Source organism: Panthera tigris, chromosome E2 (assembly GCF_018350195.1).
Source record: "Panthera tigris isolate Pti1 chromosome E2, P.tigris_Pti1_mat1.1, whole genome shotgun sequence".
Classification (NCBI taxonomy): domain Eukaryota; kingdom Metazoa; phylum Chordata; class Mammalia; order Carnivora; family Felidae; genus Panthera; species Panthera tigris.
Window position 1 is genome coordinate 42,002,234 of NC_056674.1, and position 15,805 is coordinate 42,018,038.

The window sequence follows — 15,805 nt, forward strand, 5'->3', positions numbered from 1 at the left end:
CAAGCATGTAGGCAGTCTCTGGCCGGCACATCCAAAAATTCCAGACTCCCAGAAAGAAAGCAGGTGTCCAGACTAAACCATATTGCTTGCACAGACAGTTCAGGCACAGAGAGCCACTTCTATCAGTTGGGAAATGGTGGAATTCTCCCAAAATCGAAGTTCCTACACGCCAGTCAAGGGCCAACCTCGCAAACAAGCCTCTCCAAGGACAGCAGTCTTGGGCCTGTGAACTCTTTCCTGCACAAGCAAGACAAGGGCTACAGAATGTTTATTCTTTTTACCAAACCATATATATGTTTAATAGAAGTAAAAAGCAAGAAGGGAAAGAAGGAAAGAAAAGACTCCAAAGGTATGAAACTTGTAGGATCTATAGTGACAAAAAAGAGCCATAAACAGAAAAAATTACACCGCAGGTAATTACACCGGGTAGATTTGAATCTACGAGGAAGAAAAGTCAGGGTCTTAGTGTAGAGGCACTTCTTCAAGATCTGTGAGGTTATTTTGAGTGACTGGCTGTAAATGAACTAGAGATTAGGTTAACTGGCTCCCCATGGCAATACTCTGTAGCGTGCACATGGATATCACAGATGTGACACCATAATATGCTCCCCACTCTCAACAGTCTGCCTTCCTTCTCCACAGGCAGACCCCTCTTAACCAGAATGCAGGAAAGTCTATACCTGCACTGTCTGACACGGTGGCCAGGAGCCACTTAGAGCTATTACAAACTTCAAATGTGACTAGTCCAAATTGAGATACACTGTAACTATAAAATATGTTCCATATTCCAAAGACCTGGCATGAAAAACAGAACGTGAAATAATTCACTGATGATTTTTCTATTGATTACATGTTGACATAACATTTAGATTATGTAAAATTAAATATTTGGGTTTGTTCGGGTTTTTTTTTTTTTTTTTTTTAGCAAAACCATTAGAATTTTACATTACATATGTGGCCTGCATTATATTTCTATTGGATATGGCTGGTCTACACCCTCTGTAAGTCACTCCATCAAGCTTTCACAGGTTCTTTCAGAGCCGGTGTGGAGGCCGTACCTCAATCCCTGTTGTTTTGGAGAAGAACTCGAGGCATGTCGTCTTCCCACTTGCAATATTGCCCTCAACACAGATCTAACAAAAGACAAATACAGATTAGAACTGAAAGTCGAGCATCTAGGGGAGCATCAGGGAAGAATTTCTAGGGAACGGCTCACGTGAACAGCATAACTGGTTCAGTCCAAGAGTTCAATGTGCACACAGAATTCCCTCCACAGGAAATACCCAAGATCTCACCATTAGTAGTAACAAACTGATTCCCACCCCTGGTGGTCAGCTCCAGGCCCACGATTGGTGGCCGCTAGTGGCCACTGGGCCACTGCCCTCCGAGACAGACCCTCCCTTACATTACTTCCTAGGCCATACATTGCTTGCCACGGCCACCCTAGCTCTGCCCTTCCCTTGCTCAACCCCTCAGACCATCAGATTTTAGGCCTAAGGGTCCAGCCTCCTTAACAAGAGCCTAATGGCTTTGAGGTTGGGAAGCATGTATATGGTATCTAGAACTTTTTTTTTGTAAATTAAAAAAAAAAATTTTTTTTAACGTTTATTCATTTTTGAGAGACAGAGAGAGACAGAGTATGAGCAGGGAAGGGGCAGAGACAGAGGGAGACACAGAATCTGAAGCAGGCTCCAGGCTCTGAGCTGTCAGCACAGAGCCCGACCCCGGGGCTCGAACTCACAAACTGCGAGATCATGACCTGAGCGGAAGTCAGACGCTCAACCGACTGAGCCACCCAGGCGCCCCTGTTATCTAGAACTTAACTCACTGCTTTACATGGAAGAACACACTCAGCTATGGACTGGAAAGTATTCAGACTGGAGAGAAGGTTGAGCACCTTGCAGTAGGCCAGGCCCAAAGATGGGTAACATACACCGTTACCACATTTCACCTTGCCAGAACCCAAAGCAATGGGTCCTAACACTTTCACTGAAGTGAAAAGTGAGGTTTGTAGAAGGGCATAAAGCAGAAAGGACAGCTGGAACCCACACTCTGCTGACACTAACTGCAGTGGGAGAGAGGGCTCACAGACAGCCATGAGGTCACAGTGACCTTTAAACTCAGGCCGGAGGCACCCAGAGAGACGTGGCCCACGTATGTGACTTGCCCAAGGCACCAGGCTTGGCGGAGGGAAAAGATGGAATCACACCTAGGTCTGGCAGACCCCTTTTCACGACCCCAGGGAAGCCTCAATCACACCCCACATAAAACGCGGGGTCACAGTGGGCCATCTCACCTTGTTCCCTCACTATAAATTCTGCCAGTCAGCTGTGACTATTTCCTCCTGCCCTGATCCTAATGGGTATCGAGGAAGGGTAGACAATGACATTTCTAACAGATGCCAGCTCACTCCCGTAGAACTCAACACGGCAAAATGAACTCAACCGAGTGCACAAAAGGCATATCCCATTAGGGCAACTAATGGATGTGATGTTTTATTGCTGTTCTTTAAAGGAAACAAATTCTCCTCTTCCCAGAAAATGAGAACAAGCTCAGCCTAGACACTGCTCTGCACAGATTGTTTTTTTCCTGTTCACTGCAGGAAACAGATTGCTTGGATGAGACCTTCCTCCAAAAGGGCGTGTTCCTATTCCGTGGTGGTGACTAACTTCACGGTTGCAGGTCAGCAAAGATGAGGACTTGAAGCGTCCTGTCTGGTGGGATGTCCCCTGGGCACCTCAGTTTGTCACCTCCCACTACCCACATATGGCTCTTCTTCCTGTTCCAGTCCTCAGGAAAGGCTGCACCATCCACCCAGACAACCCAACACCCTGGTGTCTTCTGTCCTCACCCAGTAACTCAGCAACTCCTCTGGACCCTGCTTCCTACTCATCTGCAGAACCTGGGCCTGTCTCCCTGGCCCCTACCCTATGTGGCTGGAGTGGCTTCCCCACTGGCCTCTCTGCCTTCCACTCTGGCCCGGCAGTGGCCCTCAAGTCCACCCATGGCCCACCACCATCTCTTCCTGAGAGGCAAAGTCTTTTAGAGGCTCCAGGTGTTGGGACCTGTCTCCACGCCCCCATGCCAGCTCTCAGGGGCCCGGCCAAAGCTTTGGGCCTGCAGGGTCTCTTCCTTCTATGACTCACACTTGCAGCTCCCTCTGCTCCAACACTCCAGCCTCCCCCTTTCCTTCATCTCCCAGGAGGCCTCAAGGCTCCCCAAGGCTCCCCTCAGGCACTGTCCTCTGGACGCTCTGCCCTCTACTCACAGCCCCCAGAATCACTGCTGTTCCAGGTCCACCATGGCCCTATTTATTGCTGTCTCTCCCATCAGACCAGGGACTCACCAGTGACAGGGGCTGCTTGGTCCCCAGATCCACACAGGAACGGAGAAGATTTGAACGATAAACAATAGCCATGGGCCTAAATGCAGGCCCCATACCACTTCTAATGGACCTACTGTGTGCCTGAGGGCATGTTGAACCATACCCAGAAAGCAGCCAGGGTAAGTCTGGCTCACATCAGTGCCTAGCTCAATAATTAATAGCACAATAATGTATCAATTCTCATTCAGCTCAACATTCTACCCCCTTCTCCTTCTGTGGTGTCAGAACCCACCCCACCTCTCATTTCAACATACTTTGGTAAATCTCAAGGCTCCCAATCACCAATCCTCTCCACGTGACTTTATTCCATCCTTGGCCTTCTCCATCACCCCGAATCCTGCCACCATTCACCAAGCCACTTTCTTCCGAGCCACAGAAGCTACCGACTTCTGGCTCCCTCAAGAAACCGAGCCTCTGGATTGATGGTGACCAAAATATTGTTCCTCACCCCAGCCAGCTAAAGTCTCCAACATCCCCATGAACATGTCCAGCTTGGCCCTCCTTTGACCTTCAACCTCACACCAGTCCCAGTCCCATGTCAGAGCTGGCATCTCAAAGTCACTACACTGACTGAACCCATGTCTGTGGACCCATATGGATTCTCTCTGGTATCCCCACCCACCCACCCATCTCAGCACTGGAGGACAGGGAGCAGCAGTCAGCAGATCTTCCCTCACAGCCAGGCTGCCAACCACTAACCCAAAGTGAAATCAATCTTTGCCAGACAGGTGAGCATTCTTCAAATCCCTTTGTAATCATTCATCAAGCTGACAATCCAAATCTACCTAAAGGCTGTGAATACATGTATGCTCCTACCTGCGTAGACTCTTGATATGGAACCTCGTAAGAGGTGGCCTCTGGGAAGGGGGTCTGAGGCCCAGGGGTGAAGACAGACTTCCTCATCCCTGGAGATCCTCTTATATTTTTGTTTTTAACTGTGTGCACATATTTCTTCACTCACCTCTTCTCTCTCCTCTCTCTCTCCCTGTGCATATACAATCCTCCTGCTCTCTCTCTGTATATAATCCTACACTGGGGAGTGCACATAAATGAGGGACTTACCACTGATTTTTTCTCTTTTTCATTTTCTCTATCTTTATCTACAAAAGAAAGGAAATCAATTTTTAAAGTCAGTTTTAAGTAATTCACTCTTCTTTGTCCTAGTTTTCAAAACCACCACAAAGAACAGTCATGTTTACGCTTACTCCCTGGCCTGAAAATGTTTTCTAATGACATCTGAGTCCCTCCATGGGTGGATGGAGGCAGACCCACCACTGCTGTCTACCTACATGGACACTGTGCAGCTGCTGCCTGGATCCTGTTGGCACCTCTGGGCCCCAACTGTGCTCAGCTTTTTTCACGTCGTATATCATACTTTCCATTTTCCATATATTTCATATTTATGGTCCTCACAGATGGGTCCAGTAAGTTCAAACAGAGTAGCCTCCAGTGGGACGCGACGGTTAAGAGTGGGCAGCAGTCATGGGTTTCAGCCCAGGGCTGACACCTTGGCCCAACCACCACACAGGCGCCACCCAACAACCCAAGGCCAAAGAACGCTAGGATTTGGCTATAATGGTGACTCCCATTTCTGAAAGGGGAAGTCCCTAGTCCCAGGGGAAGCAGAAAGGCTCAGAGCCTAAACCACCCACCACCCACCGGGAACTTGTTAACTGCAGCTGCCAGCCTCCGTCTTCCCCAAGGCCAAAAGAATCAGGACCAGGAGTGGGACGGGGACTGGGGCAGCGCGCACTCGCGGGGGTAGCGGATCCTTCTGCTCTCTATAGGGCTCCCCAGCTCCGAACAGAGAGGGGCCGGAGCCCCACGGCCCCACCCACTGGCGGCCACCCATTGGCGGCCGGCTGGGGTCCGGAGTAGCTGCCAACGATTGCCCTCGCCCCTCCACGCCCCCGCAGGAAATCCCGGAGGCTTGGAGTAGTTTCGGGTTCAGGCCAGAGGGCGGGGAGTGAGACGGGCAGCCGCTGAGACCCAAGGCGCGGGTCGCTAGACATGGAACCGAAAGACGCGTTACCCAGAGGCCAGGCCCGGCGCTGCGCCCCCCGCGTCCCGGGGCCCGAGGCGGGGCTCCCAGTCCCCCCGCGCCGCAGCGCCTGGGCGGCCCAGCACCGCAGCGACCGCAGCAGCATAGCCCGGCGGACGGATCCGGCGGCTCCGTTTCCTTCCTGCGCCACTCAGCGCCAGCGCAGCGCGCCGCCTCCATCCCCGCGCCGGCTGCCGGGGCGCCTGCTGGCGCCGGGCTCTTAAAGAGACCCTGTCGTATTTCACCCTCTCTCCCACCCGGAAAGTACTTCAAGGTGTGGGCAAAGCCGTTTGCAGCCAGGACATCTTCCCGCCAACGGGACCCCTGACTTGGCAAGACTTGAGGGACGGATGGCCAACAATACCAACGACTGGTTGGTTAATAAATTATTGGAGATTACTTAATCGAGCACGTGTTCTATCCAGGCACCTGGCACATACTTAGGGTATCATTTATTCTTCTCAACGATGATCCTCCAAAACTTAGGTAACTTGATTAAAATGATCAGAAGTAGGGGCGCCTGGGTGGTTCAGTCGGCTAAGCGTCCGACTTCGGCTCAGGTCATGATCTCACGGTTGGTGGGTTCGAGCCCCGCGTCAGGCTCTGTGCTGACAGCTCAGAGCCTGGAGCCTGCTTCAGATTCTGTGTCTCCCTCTCTCTCTGCCCCTCCCCCACTCGCGCTCTGTCTCCCTCTGTCTCAAAAATAAATAAACATTTAAAAAAAATAAAAAAATAAAATGATCAGAAGCATTCATTAAAGGGATGAAGCTGGAATTCAAGCCATGTATCTTGCTTCACAGCCTCTTCCCTCTGAACTTTGACATGTCCAGGGTCTAGACTGTAAATGTACTAGATCCCTCAAGGAAGTGTTAAAAAAAAAACAAAACAGGAAACAGGTCCAAAATGGGAGTTGCTTATGCTAAGCCCTAGCTGACCAAACCAAGATTTAATTGTAGTTTGGGCTCTCCCAGAAATGAACCCTTAAGCCAGTCCTTCAGGAATCGCCTGATCAACACTAGTTATATAATCTGCGCGATAGACCCCTGCCATCCCCTACAGCAAAGTAACCTTGCAATAACCAACCCGCTTTTTTGCCAGTGTAACTTCCTTGTTCTCACTTCCTTTTGCCTATAAAAGTTTTTTATTTTGTACAGCTCCTCGGAGCTCCTTTCTATTTGCTAGCCTGGATGCCACCTGAATCATATCAATTTTTGCTCAAACTCTTAAAATGTTTAATATACCTCAGTTTATCTTTTAACAAAGAAAGGCACAACCAATATGCCAACTGTGCAGACAACTGGGGGTGGGAAGGAAGCCTGTAAATCCCGTCCATAGTCAGGTAGCAAAAATTCAGCCCAGGTTGTGAGGTAGATGAGTATATATAATTCAACAGGCCCAGGCCCTGAAACCCAAGCTGCTGCAGTAAGAACTGTGTGTGCATGCCCATTCCAGTGCTTAAGTGGAGGGGTTTCCCACCTCTCCCAGAAGTGCAAAGTGCTAGCAGTCACCTCTAGGACAGGGAAGAGGACGTCATTTATGAGAGGTTTCACTCAGTCTCTAAATCAGCTACCCGAAAGCCACAACCTCATCTAGTGCTTTCTGTGATATCTGCCACAGACCTAGCACAGGGCAAACGTGCCCTCCACAAACTTCAGGATTAAGTGCAACATTTTTGGGACTTGGGATGAAGCTGTTAGATCAGACTGTGATCCCCTGGGGACAAGGACAGGGTATGAGGCCCAGGCCATTAGTTTAGATTACACATATTCTACATCTATTATGTGTCAGACCCTGGGGACCCTGCAAGGAGAGAAACAGACACAGGCAAGCCCCTGGTTTTGTGCAATTTATATTCTTAAATATATCACGTAGTGATAAGTGCTATGAAGAGAAAGTGATGGTGGCGACTCTAGACGGAGTGACCAAGGGAAATCCTCTCTGAGGGGTGTTATTTGAGATTCCCAAAGTCTGGGGTTGCCCAGCAGGCATTCCTGAACTCCACCCCCCCACCCCCATCCCGCACCCACCTCCGGAAGCACTCCCAGACAGGAAAACCCATATGGACTGCTGGAGAGCAGTTGTCATTGGTGCCTGGTAGTGCGGGATGGGGCGGCATTAAGAGGGACCAGCCAGCGTGGTTCCCCATAGGTCAGTGGAAATGTAGCAGGCAAACCCCACCAGTTCGGGGAGAGAGGGAGAGAGAGGGAGAAAGAGGGAGAGAGAGACAGAGAGAGAAGGCGAGAGAGGCGAGCAATCCGCTCCCGTGGGGCGCATGCGCACGAGTGCAGACCGCGGTGACATGCGCGCGCGCGCGCGAGGGCGGGAATCCTAGAAGGGCCGCGGGCGGTGGCTGTGACAGTTGCGGTCGCCGCGCGAGGACTGGCGGAGCCGTGCGCTGAGGAGAAGGTCTGAAGGAAGGAAGCGTTGTTGCTGGGTCGGCTGCGAGCGCGATGCAGACGCTGAAGCAGAAGCATCGCCCCTTCTGCTTCAGCGTGAAAGGCCAAGTGAAGATGCTGCGGCTGGTGAGGCCAGGCCACCGGGTGGGGGCGGTGTTGAAGCGTGCTCAAGGGCAGCGGGAGCCGGCTCTCAAGTGTACAAAGCGGAATCCCCTGCCTTCTCTTTTGAGTTTTTTTTTTTTTTTTAAGTTTATTTATTTTTGAGAGACAGAGACACAGCGCGAGTGGGACAGGGGCAGAGAGAGAAGGAGACACAGAATCTGAAGCAGCCTCCAGGCTCTGAACAGCACAGAGCTTGAGGTGGGGCTCGAGCCCTCAGAGCCGAAGTGGGAGGCCCAACCGACTGAGCCACCCAGGCGCCCCCCCTGCGTTGTCGTTCACCCTAGACCTGCCGAGAGGCAAGGCAGTTCACGGTGCACCCGGGGGCAGAAGGAGAGAAGGCACTGTCTGCCCTTCAGGGGTTCACGGACACAGTCACAAAGCAAAGTGCGCAGGTCTGCACCAGTGGCCTCCACTTGGCCCTGCACACCAGCCACCCAGGTTACCAGGCCAGGCAGCTGTGCTTCTAGCCCGCAGAGGACAGTGGGGCTGCCCGCTTCGTGGCGTCAGGCATGGCGAGTGCCCTGCACTCAGTTCTGAACAGAGGTCTGGAGAGAATGAGCCATGATTTGGAGGAAGGTGCCCTGGCTGGTTACAGCAGTAGAGACTGTCACGGGAGAATATGTTGAAGGAACTCAAGAAAAGAAAAGGAGAAGGAAAAAATAATGTTTACATTTTAAAGCGGTGACCTCTCTTTAAAGGAGGGAATGGAAATAGAAGTTACAGGGAAACAGTTCCACTTAATACGAGGGAGAATTGTCTATTGGGAAAGTTGCCCAAATTAAGTGGCCACACCACTTGGGAAGGGAGTACATTGCTGAACAGCAAAAGCTAACAGGCGTAGATGAGCGAGGATGCTGTAAAGGAGATTCACCCTTCAGGTGAGTGGGTAGAACAAATTGCACACAAGGTCCCTCCCACACCAAAAGTCTGTGATTCTGAGAAACAACTATAACTTAATACAAGTCAGAACGCGTAAGAGAGGTTTAGAAAATTACTTTAGAGTTCGAAGAACAGAGAGATTACTTTGGGTTAGGAGTAAATAATCAGGGAAGAACTGGCCTCAGGGTCTGGAGTTTTATGCCCACTACTGAAAGCTCTGGAACACTGGAGGAGAAACAAGATCTTGTGAGAAAGGTATAGTTTCAGACATATCAATTCCTGCAGCAAACATCTGGAGTATTTAGTTATATTCTAAAGATCTGACTTGGGCCCTGGAACAACAAAGACAACCAAAACAAAAGTCTCTGACTCACGGAATTTCTTCAGTGTAGTCAAAGAGACAGACCTATGAGCAGAGCCATAATATGTGAGAAGATGGGGATAGGCCAGAGAGTGAGACATATAACCAAGGACAAGATAAAGAGAGGTATCATGAAACTTTCTAGAGGAGCAAAGGGTGGGGTCTGAAGGACAGCCACCTGAGCAAATACATGGAGGCAAAAAAACCCAGCATGATTTATGCAGCAAATTTTTTTTTGACTTGTGTAATGTTTTTACTTTTGAGAGAGAGAGGACATGTGGGGGAAGTGCAGAGAGAGTGGGGGAAAGAGGATCTGAAGCAGGCTCCGCGCTGACAGCAGCCACCCGATGTGAGGCTCAAACTCATAGACGGCAAGATCATGACCTGAGCCAAAGTCAGACACTCAACCGACTGAGCCACCCAGGCGCCCTTGTGCAGCAAATTTTAACAAGTTGAGCATTGTTTTATTTTTTTCATTCAACAAATATTTATTGAAAGCCTACCATGTTCCAGGCTCTGAGATATCAGTGAACAAAGCAAAGATCCCTAGCCCTTAACAGAGTTTACATATTGGGGTGGGAGGGTGGGGAGACAGACGGTAAACACAATAAATAAATAAATGATGCAGTATTCTAAAAAGTGGTACGTGCTGTGGAACAAGAGACAAGTAAAGCCAGGGAAAGGAGTGGAAGGGGAGGAAGGTTGCAGGTTGCAGTAATAGAGTAATCAGGTTAGGCCTTGTTGAGATGACAACTGAGCAGTTGAGTGAGGCTAGGGTGTTAGCTATGAGAATATCTGGAGGAAAAGAGTTTAAGGCAAAGGAACATCCATGGCTCTGTGACAGGAATGTACCCGAAGGTTCAAGAAAAAGCAAGGAAACCAATGTGGATGGAGTAGAGTGACACAGTAGGGGGACACAGTGAGAGATGAGGAAGGTTTTGAGTAAGGTTATATATGAGCTGACATTTAAAAAAAAAAAAAAATAGGCCAGCTGCTATGTTGACAATAGCTTGGTCAGGGGGACCAGGAGGTGGGGTGGGGTGGGAATTGCTGCAAGGGCAAGGGTAGAACCAAGGAGACCAGTTAGAGCTATTGCAGTAATCTGGGCAATGAGATAGTAGCTCAGATCAGGGTGTAGCACAGCAGGCTGCAAGAATGATCATATGGGATGCATTTTGAAAGTAGCCCCAACACAATTTGCTGATGAACCAGATGAGGTATAAGAAAAAGAGGAGTCAAGATAACTCCCAAGTTTTTGGCCTAAGCAACTGGAAGGGTGGAGTTGCCATCCACGGAAAGCTTGTAGGTGAAGCAAATGTAGGCAGAGGATCAGAAGTTTAATTTCAGAATTAAACACTGGAATTATCCTGTGGATAAACTGTGAAGAAACTCTGCTAGAGAAGTGGACAGGAGCTGAATCCTTTAAGACTGAATACCATGATGAGAGGTAGGCTCTATTCTCAAGACCACAGGGAGCCCTTGAGAAATGCACTTGCATTTTAGAAATTTTACTGTAACACCTACCTTTGTCATCATAGTTCAGGGAAGATATTGAAGGGCATTAGTTTAGGGATGAAGAGGAGGGAGTGAGTTCCCAAGACATTAGGCATCAAATCAGCAGGACCTGATGATTGATCAGGTGTGAGGAGTAATTAGGAACACTGATATTAGGATTTTAGGGTGGGTGATAAGATAGATGGTGGTATCTGGGGCGCCTGGGTGGCTCGGTTGGGCATCGGACTCTTGATTTTGACTCAGGTCATGACCTCACAGTTCATGGGATCGAGCCCTGCATCGGGCTCTGTGCTCACAGTGCAGAGCCTGCTTGGGGTTCTCTCTCTTCCTCTCTCTCTGCTCCTCCCTCACTGGCTCTCTTGCTCTCTCTCTCTCAAAATAAATAAATTAAACTTAAAAAAAAAAAGATAGATGGTGGTATCACCAATTAAGATAGTGCATACAGGAGGGAAAGGCAAGGTGAGTTCAATTTTGGTGATGGTGAATTTGAGATTCCTGCAGGTACTCAGAGATTGCAGATGGCTAGTTAAGTGTAAGATGTTGAGGACAGACCTGGGAGAAAGACTCACATTCACTGAGTGGGTCATAGACAGAATCTAAAGGAATGCCAGCATTTTAAAAGAATGAGTAAAGGCAGAGAAGCCCACCAAGGGAGAATAGTTGCAGAGATATAAGAACTAGGAGAGGTGACATGCCAGCCCAAGGAGTAGAAAAAACAGGAAAAGACAGCCAATGACAAGTCATGAGGGTCCAGTAGCATAAGGAGTAAAAAATGTTCATTAAATTTAGTATTTCTGAAATCACTGATGATCTGAGGAAAAGCAATTTCCATAGAGTGGTAAAAGAAATGTTTGAGATATTAGTGGGATATTTAAAAGAGAACAGGAGACAAAGGCCAAGAGTTAGTAAAGATAGAAGAGCTGTAAATAATGGAACGGGGGAGAACTCAGTGTAACTGAAATCATGGGAACTTGTAAGAAAATGGATTAAACACCAATGTCAAATTCCATGGTGTGGAAAGTTTAAAGGGGATGAGGGCTGAAAAAGTGACCCTACGTATCATAACCCATGAGCTCAAGGGGACGGTTCAGTAGAGTAAATGAAGTGGTTTGAGGTGACATGTTGCTAAGAGTAAATATGTTAATTACAAAGAATGACTTATTTAGTTACTGGTTACATTTGCTACATACTCAAACTGACCAATTTAGAAGCTTAAAGGTAGGCTGTTTGTATACGAATACGGTAATTGAAAGAATCATAAATAAGTAGCCTGAATAGATTTAAGGTCAAAAAGACTATGTAGATGGTACTGGCTGACAGACTAATCATAAAAGTCTAGCCAGGGAAAACTCTTGACAAAACCATTTTCCAAGCACATAGAGACTTTGGATAGAGCTGTAACATGACAGCTCCTAAGAACATGATGTTGACAGACTCCCTGGAACTTATCAGCTTATTTTTCTTTTAGTTCACTTTAACATTTCTGTGTTCTGTATCTTCACTTGGAAATGAGGTGATTGGATTAGATTAATTATCAAGGTTTTTTTCACTTAAAATTTTCATCCATTCTGATTGCATTCTATCTAGGTAAGAGAAAGTATGTAAAAAAAAAGTGAAGCATCAGAATTGTTGCATTTTTTTAACCCCCCCCCCATAGGGTTCTTCGGAGAATTGTTTTTCTTAACAATTTATTTTAAAATTTTCTCCCCAGTATTTTTCATGGTAACATTCTAAGTTTAAATTTGAGGGGCGCCTGGGTGGCGCAGTCGGTTAAGCGTCCGGCTTCAGCCAGGTCACGATCTCGCGGTCTGTGAGTTCGAGCCCCGCGTCAGGCTCTGGGCTGATGGCTCGGAGCCTGGAGCCTGTTTCCGATTCTGTGTCTCCCTCTCTCTCTGCCCCTCCCCCGTTCATGCTCTGTCTTTCTCTGTCCCAAAAAATAAATAAAAAACGTTGAAAAAAAAAAAAATTTAAATTTGATAGTAGATTCCAGACTGCTAAGAGTTAAGGAGTGATGAGCAGATGATAAGGAATTCTAGGAGTCAGTATACAGACTTTTTTGAAAAGCATTATAGTGAGAAGTAAAAAGCAGGAGTTTCTTTGGGGAGCAGGATGAATGGGAGGGGTGTGTGTGTGTGTGTGTGTGTGTGTGTTTTAAGAGAGGACAACTTGGATATATTTATAGTATGATGAAGAAAGGAACCAATGAGAAGATATTGAAGGTCTCAGAAAAGAAGATAGGTAGTAAAGAAAGATCAAGGGAACAAATGTGGGAAGTGATGGTATTAGTTGTGCAAGTGGAATAACAGAGAGGGACACCTAGTTCTCTAAAACAGAAGGAGAAGTCAGCATCCATACATTTTGGTCATTCCTCTTTTAGATGTGTGTATATATGGCATAAACCCATTTATTTAGTTACTTTAGAAATGATCATTTTGGGGTGCCTGGGTGGCTCAGTCGGTTAAGCCTCCGACTTCAGCTCAGGTCACGATCTCACGGTCTGTGAGTTCGAGCCCCGCGTCGGGCTCTGGGCTGACAGCTCAGAGCCTGGAGCCTGCTTTGGATTCTGTGTCTCCCTCTCTCTCTGCCCCTCCCCCATTCATGCTCTGTCTCTCTCTGTCTCAAAAGTAAATAAACGTTAAAAAAAATTTTTTTTTAATAAAAAAGAAATGATCATTTTTACAATTTAAACTTGGCATTCAATAATGATTGAATAAATCATGTTTGTCTGTTTGTTTTTATCCTTATAGGCACTAACTGTGACATCTATGGCTTTTTTTATCATTGCACAAGCCCCTGAACCGTACATTGTCATCACTGGATTTGAAGTCGCTGTTATTTTCTTTTTCATAATTTTATATATGCTGAGACTGGATCGATTAATAGACTGTTTGTTTTGGCCTTTGCTTGTAAGTGTTCAGTTTTATTAGACTTTTTTCCTGTCATAGTGAGACATCTTAATAAACTATGCTTTGGTTTTCTTAAGCCTTTAGGTAATGTCTGATAGGCTTAGGAAGGAGGAATTCTATCCACTGCTAATGTGTTCTATATTGTCCCTGGTGCAACCACAGAGCATAAATCTGAGCTCCATCTATTAGATGTGACTGACCCTTCTGTCAGGAGAATTCACTGAACTGTAGATCTTCTAAAGAAATTTAAACTTAAGATCCTAGTTAATAAAATTATAGCACATTCTTAATCTCTACCCCTCTTTTAAATACATGTTGATATGGCCTCAAAATTGGGGGGAGAGATGGAGGCAGATACCCAAGTATCCACGTCTTGCACATCTCTGACCACCAAATGGAAAACTGAGATAATTTGGGAGACTGAATAAAGTACAATGTTATCTTAATTCTGGAAACACTAATGCTAAATAATGAACTTATATTGTACAACCTTATTTAGTAGCATATGAACTTCACCTGCCATACTTATAGCATTAAGAATAACTGCCCAGTGTAGTGCCTAAATGGTTCTAGAAACTGTCAAAATAGGCAATTTGAAGATACTAGTTAAGGTGAATGTGTCCCTGGATTGTTATCCAGTTCTAGGAAAAACGGAGTGTCTTTACCTCTCTCTCCTCTTTCAAGTCTTATCCTCAATATCCTGTCTCTGTAGGTCTCCCTTCTAAGACCTCCTGCTGCCCTTCCCACCTTTAGACTGGTAGCTGCACTGAAGTCTTCCTCTGCTGCACTTGTCTCATCCTCCTGGGTTCCAAAATGCTGATAGCCAAGCTGATAACCCCTAGTTAAGGAGAGAGAGGATTTTAGAGCTATTCTCAAACCGTAAGCATGCCTTCAGGTGGTACCTTCTAGAACCACTTTTGAAGGCCAGTGATGAATGTTTCAAGCTAATCACAAGCTGAACAGATCCCAAAAGGGGAAAGCTGGGAAACAGAGAAGATCTTCATAGCATCTCTCCAAAGTACTTGATCACACTTTAGAGCTGGACCTGACTGGAGGGAAGTCTAGGAAAAGAGATCACAATGCCTTCATCAGTTGACCCTCAGAGTACATAATGTCATATAGTAGCAGAAAGGGCTAAGCTAAATTATTCCAGAGATTTCTGCAAGGACATGAACAGCATGGTCCATATCCTCTTTACTCAAAAAATGGTATAGTTGCTCTTCACATTCTGCTTTCCAAGATTAATAAAACTATTTATTTTTCTCCAAACTATAATTCTCTGGAGCTTATTACATGTCCCAGTAATACACTTGGAGCTCTAAGCTGAACAGAATACACTGGGAGGGAGAGTGTCCTATGTGTACCACACTGAAATTTAGTCTCCAAATCTCTGAGGATCAAACTTTGCTGATATTGTAATCTCTTAGAAATGGTGCTATACTGGGGCACCTGGGTGGCTCAGTCAGTTGTGTCTGACTCTTGATTTCATCTCAGGTTTTGATCTCAGGCTCATGTGTTCAGTCCCTGTGTTGGGCTCTGCGCTGGGCATGAAACCTACTTAAAAAAAAAAAAGAAAAGAAATGGTGCTGCATGGTCAACTACGGGATTATTATTTTTTTTTTAATTTTTTTTTCAATATATGAAGTTTATTGTCAAATTGGTATTCATACAATACCCAGTGCTCATCCCAAAAGGTGCCCTCCTCAATACCCATCACCCACTCTCCCCTCCCTCCCACCCCCCATCAACCCTCAGTTTGTTCTCAGTTCTTAACAGTCTCTTATGCTTTGGCTCTCTCCCACTCTAACCTCTTTTTTTTTTTTTTCCTTCCCCTCCCCCATGGGTTTCTGTTAAGTTTCTCAGGATCCACATAAGAGTGAAACCATATGGTATCTGTCTTTCTCTGTATGGCTTATTTCACTTAGCATCACACTCTCCAGTTCCATCCACGTTGCTACAAAAGGCCATATTTCATTCTTTCTCATTGCCACGTAGTATTCCATTGTGTATATAAACCACAATTTATTCCATTATGAAAAGATTCCTCTCTGCTCTTGATCTATGGAATCATTTGTTCAACAAGTGTTAAGTGTCTGCTAATCCCAGCTTCTGTAACAGGTTCTTTGCTAAAACACAAATCTTACACCTGTGAGATTTTCA

The 15,805-nt window shown here is 46.6% G+C and overlaps 2 protein-coding genes across 14 annotated transcripts in view; one reads left to right on the forward strand and one right to left on the reverse strand.

Annotated features, from left to right (window-relative positions):
• The window catches only part of TK2 (thymidine kinase 2), a 34,233-nt gene extending 28,619 nt beyond the window's left edge, over positions 1-5,614 (reverse strand). Inside the window, exons 1-3 of one of the 5 annotated variants that reach the window (XM_042968035.1) lie at positions 5,418-5,614; positions 4,448-4,479; positions 1,059-1,133 (exon numbers count right to left, since the gene is read on the reverse strand). In XM_042968035.1, the coding sequence (XP_042823969.1) occupies positions 1,059-1,133; positions 4,448-4,479; positions 5,418-5,532 (222 nt within the window). In that variant the 5' untranslated portion in view covers positions 5,533-5,614. Of the gene's footprint in view, positions 1-1,058; positions 1,134-4,447; positions 4,486-5,219; positions 5,398-5,417 lie in introns of those variants that run through there. The other 4 variants (XM_042968034.1, XM_042968038.1, XM_042968037.1 and 1 more) reach the window with 4 other exon arrangements.
• A 2,138-nt stretch (positions 5,615-7,752) lies between these two features.
• Positions 7,753-15,805, forward strand: part of LOC102950310 (chemokine-like factor) — a 32,545-nt gene continuing 24,492 nt past the window's right edge. For 8 of the 9 annotated variants that reach the window (XM_042968025.1, XM_042968028.1, XM_042968029.1 and 5 more), the window contains exons 1-2: positions 7,753-7,948; positions 13,487-13,645. In XM_042968025.1, the coding sequence (XP_042823959.1) occupies positions 7,877-7,948; positions 13,487-13,645 (231 nt within the window). In that variant the 5' untranslated portion in view covers positions 7,753-7,876. Of the gene's footprint in view, positions 7,949-8,196; positions 8,863-13,486; positions 13,646-15,805 lie in introns of those variants that run through there. The other variant, XM_042968026.1, reaches the window with a different exon arrangement.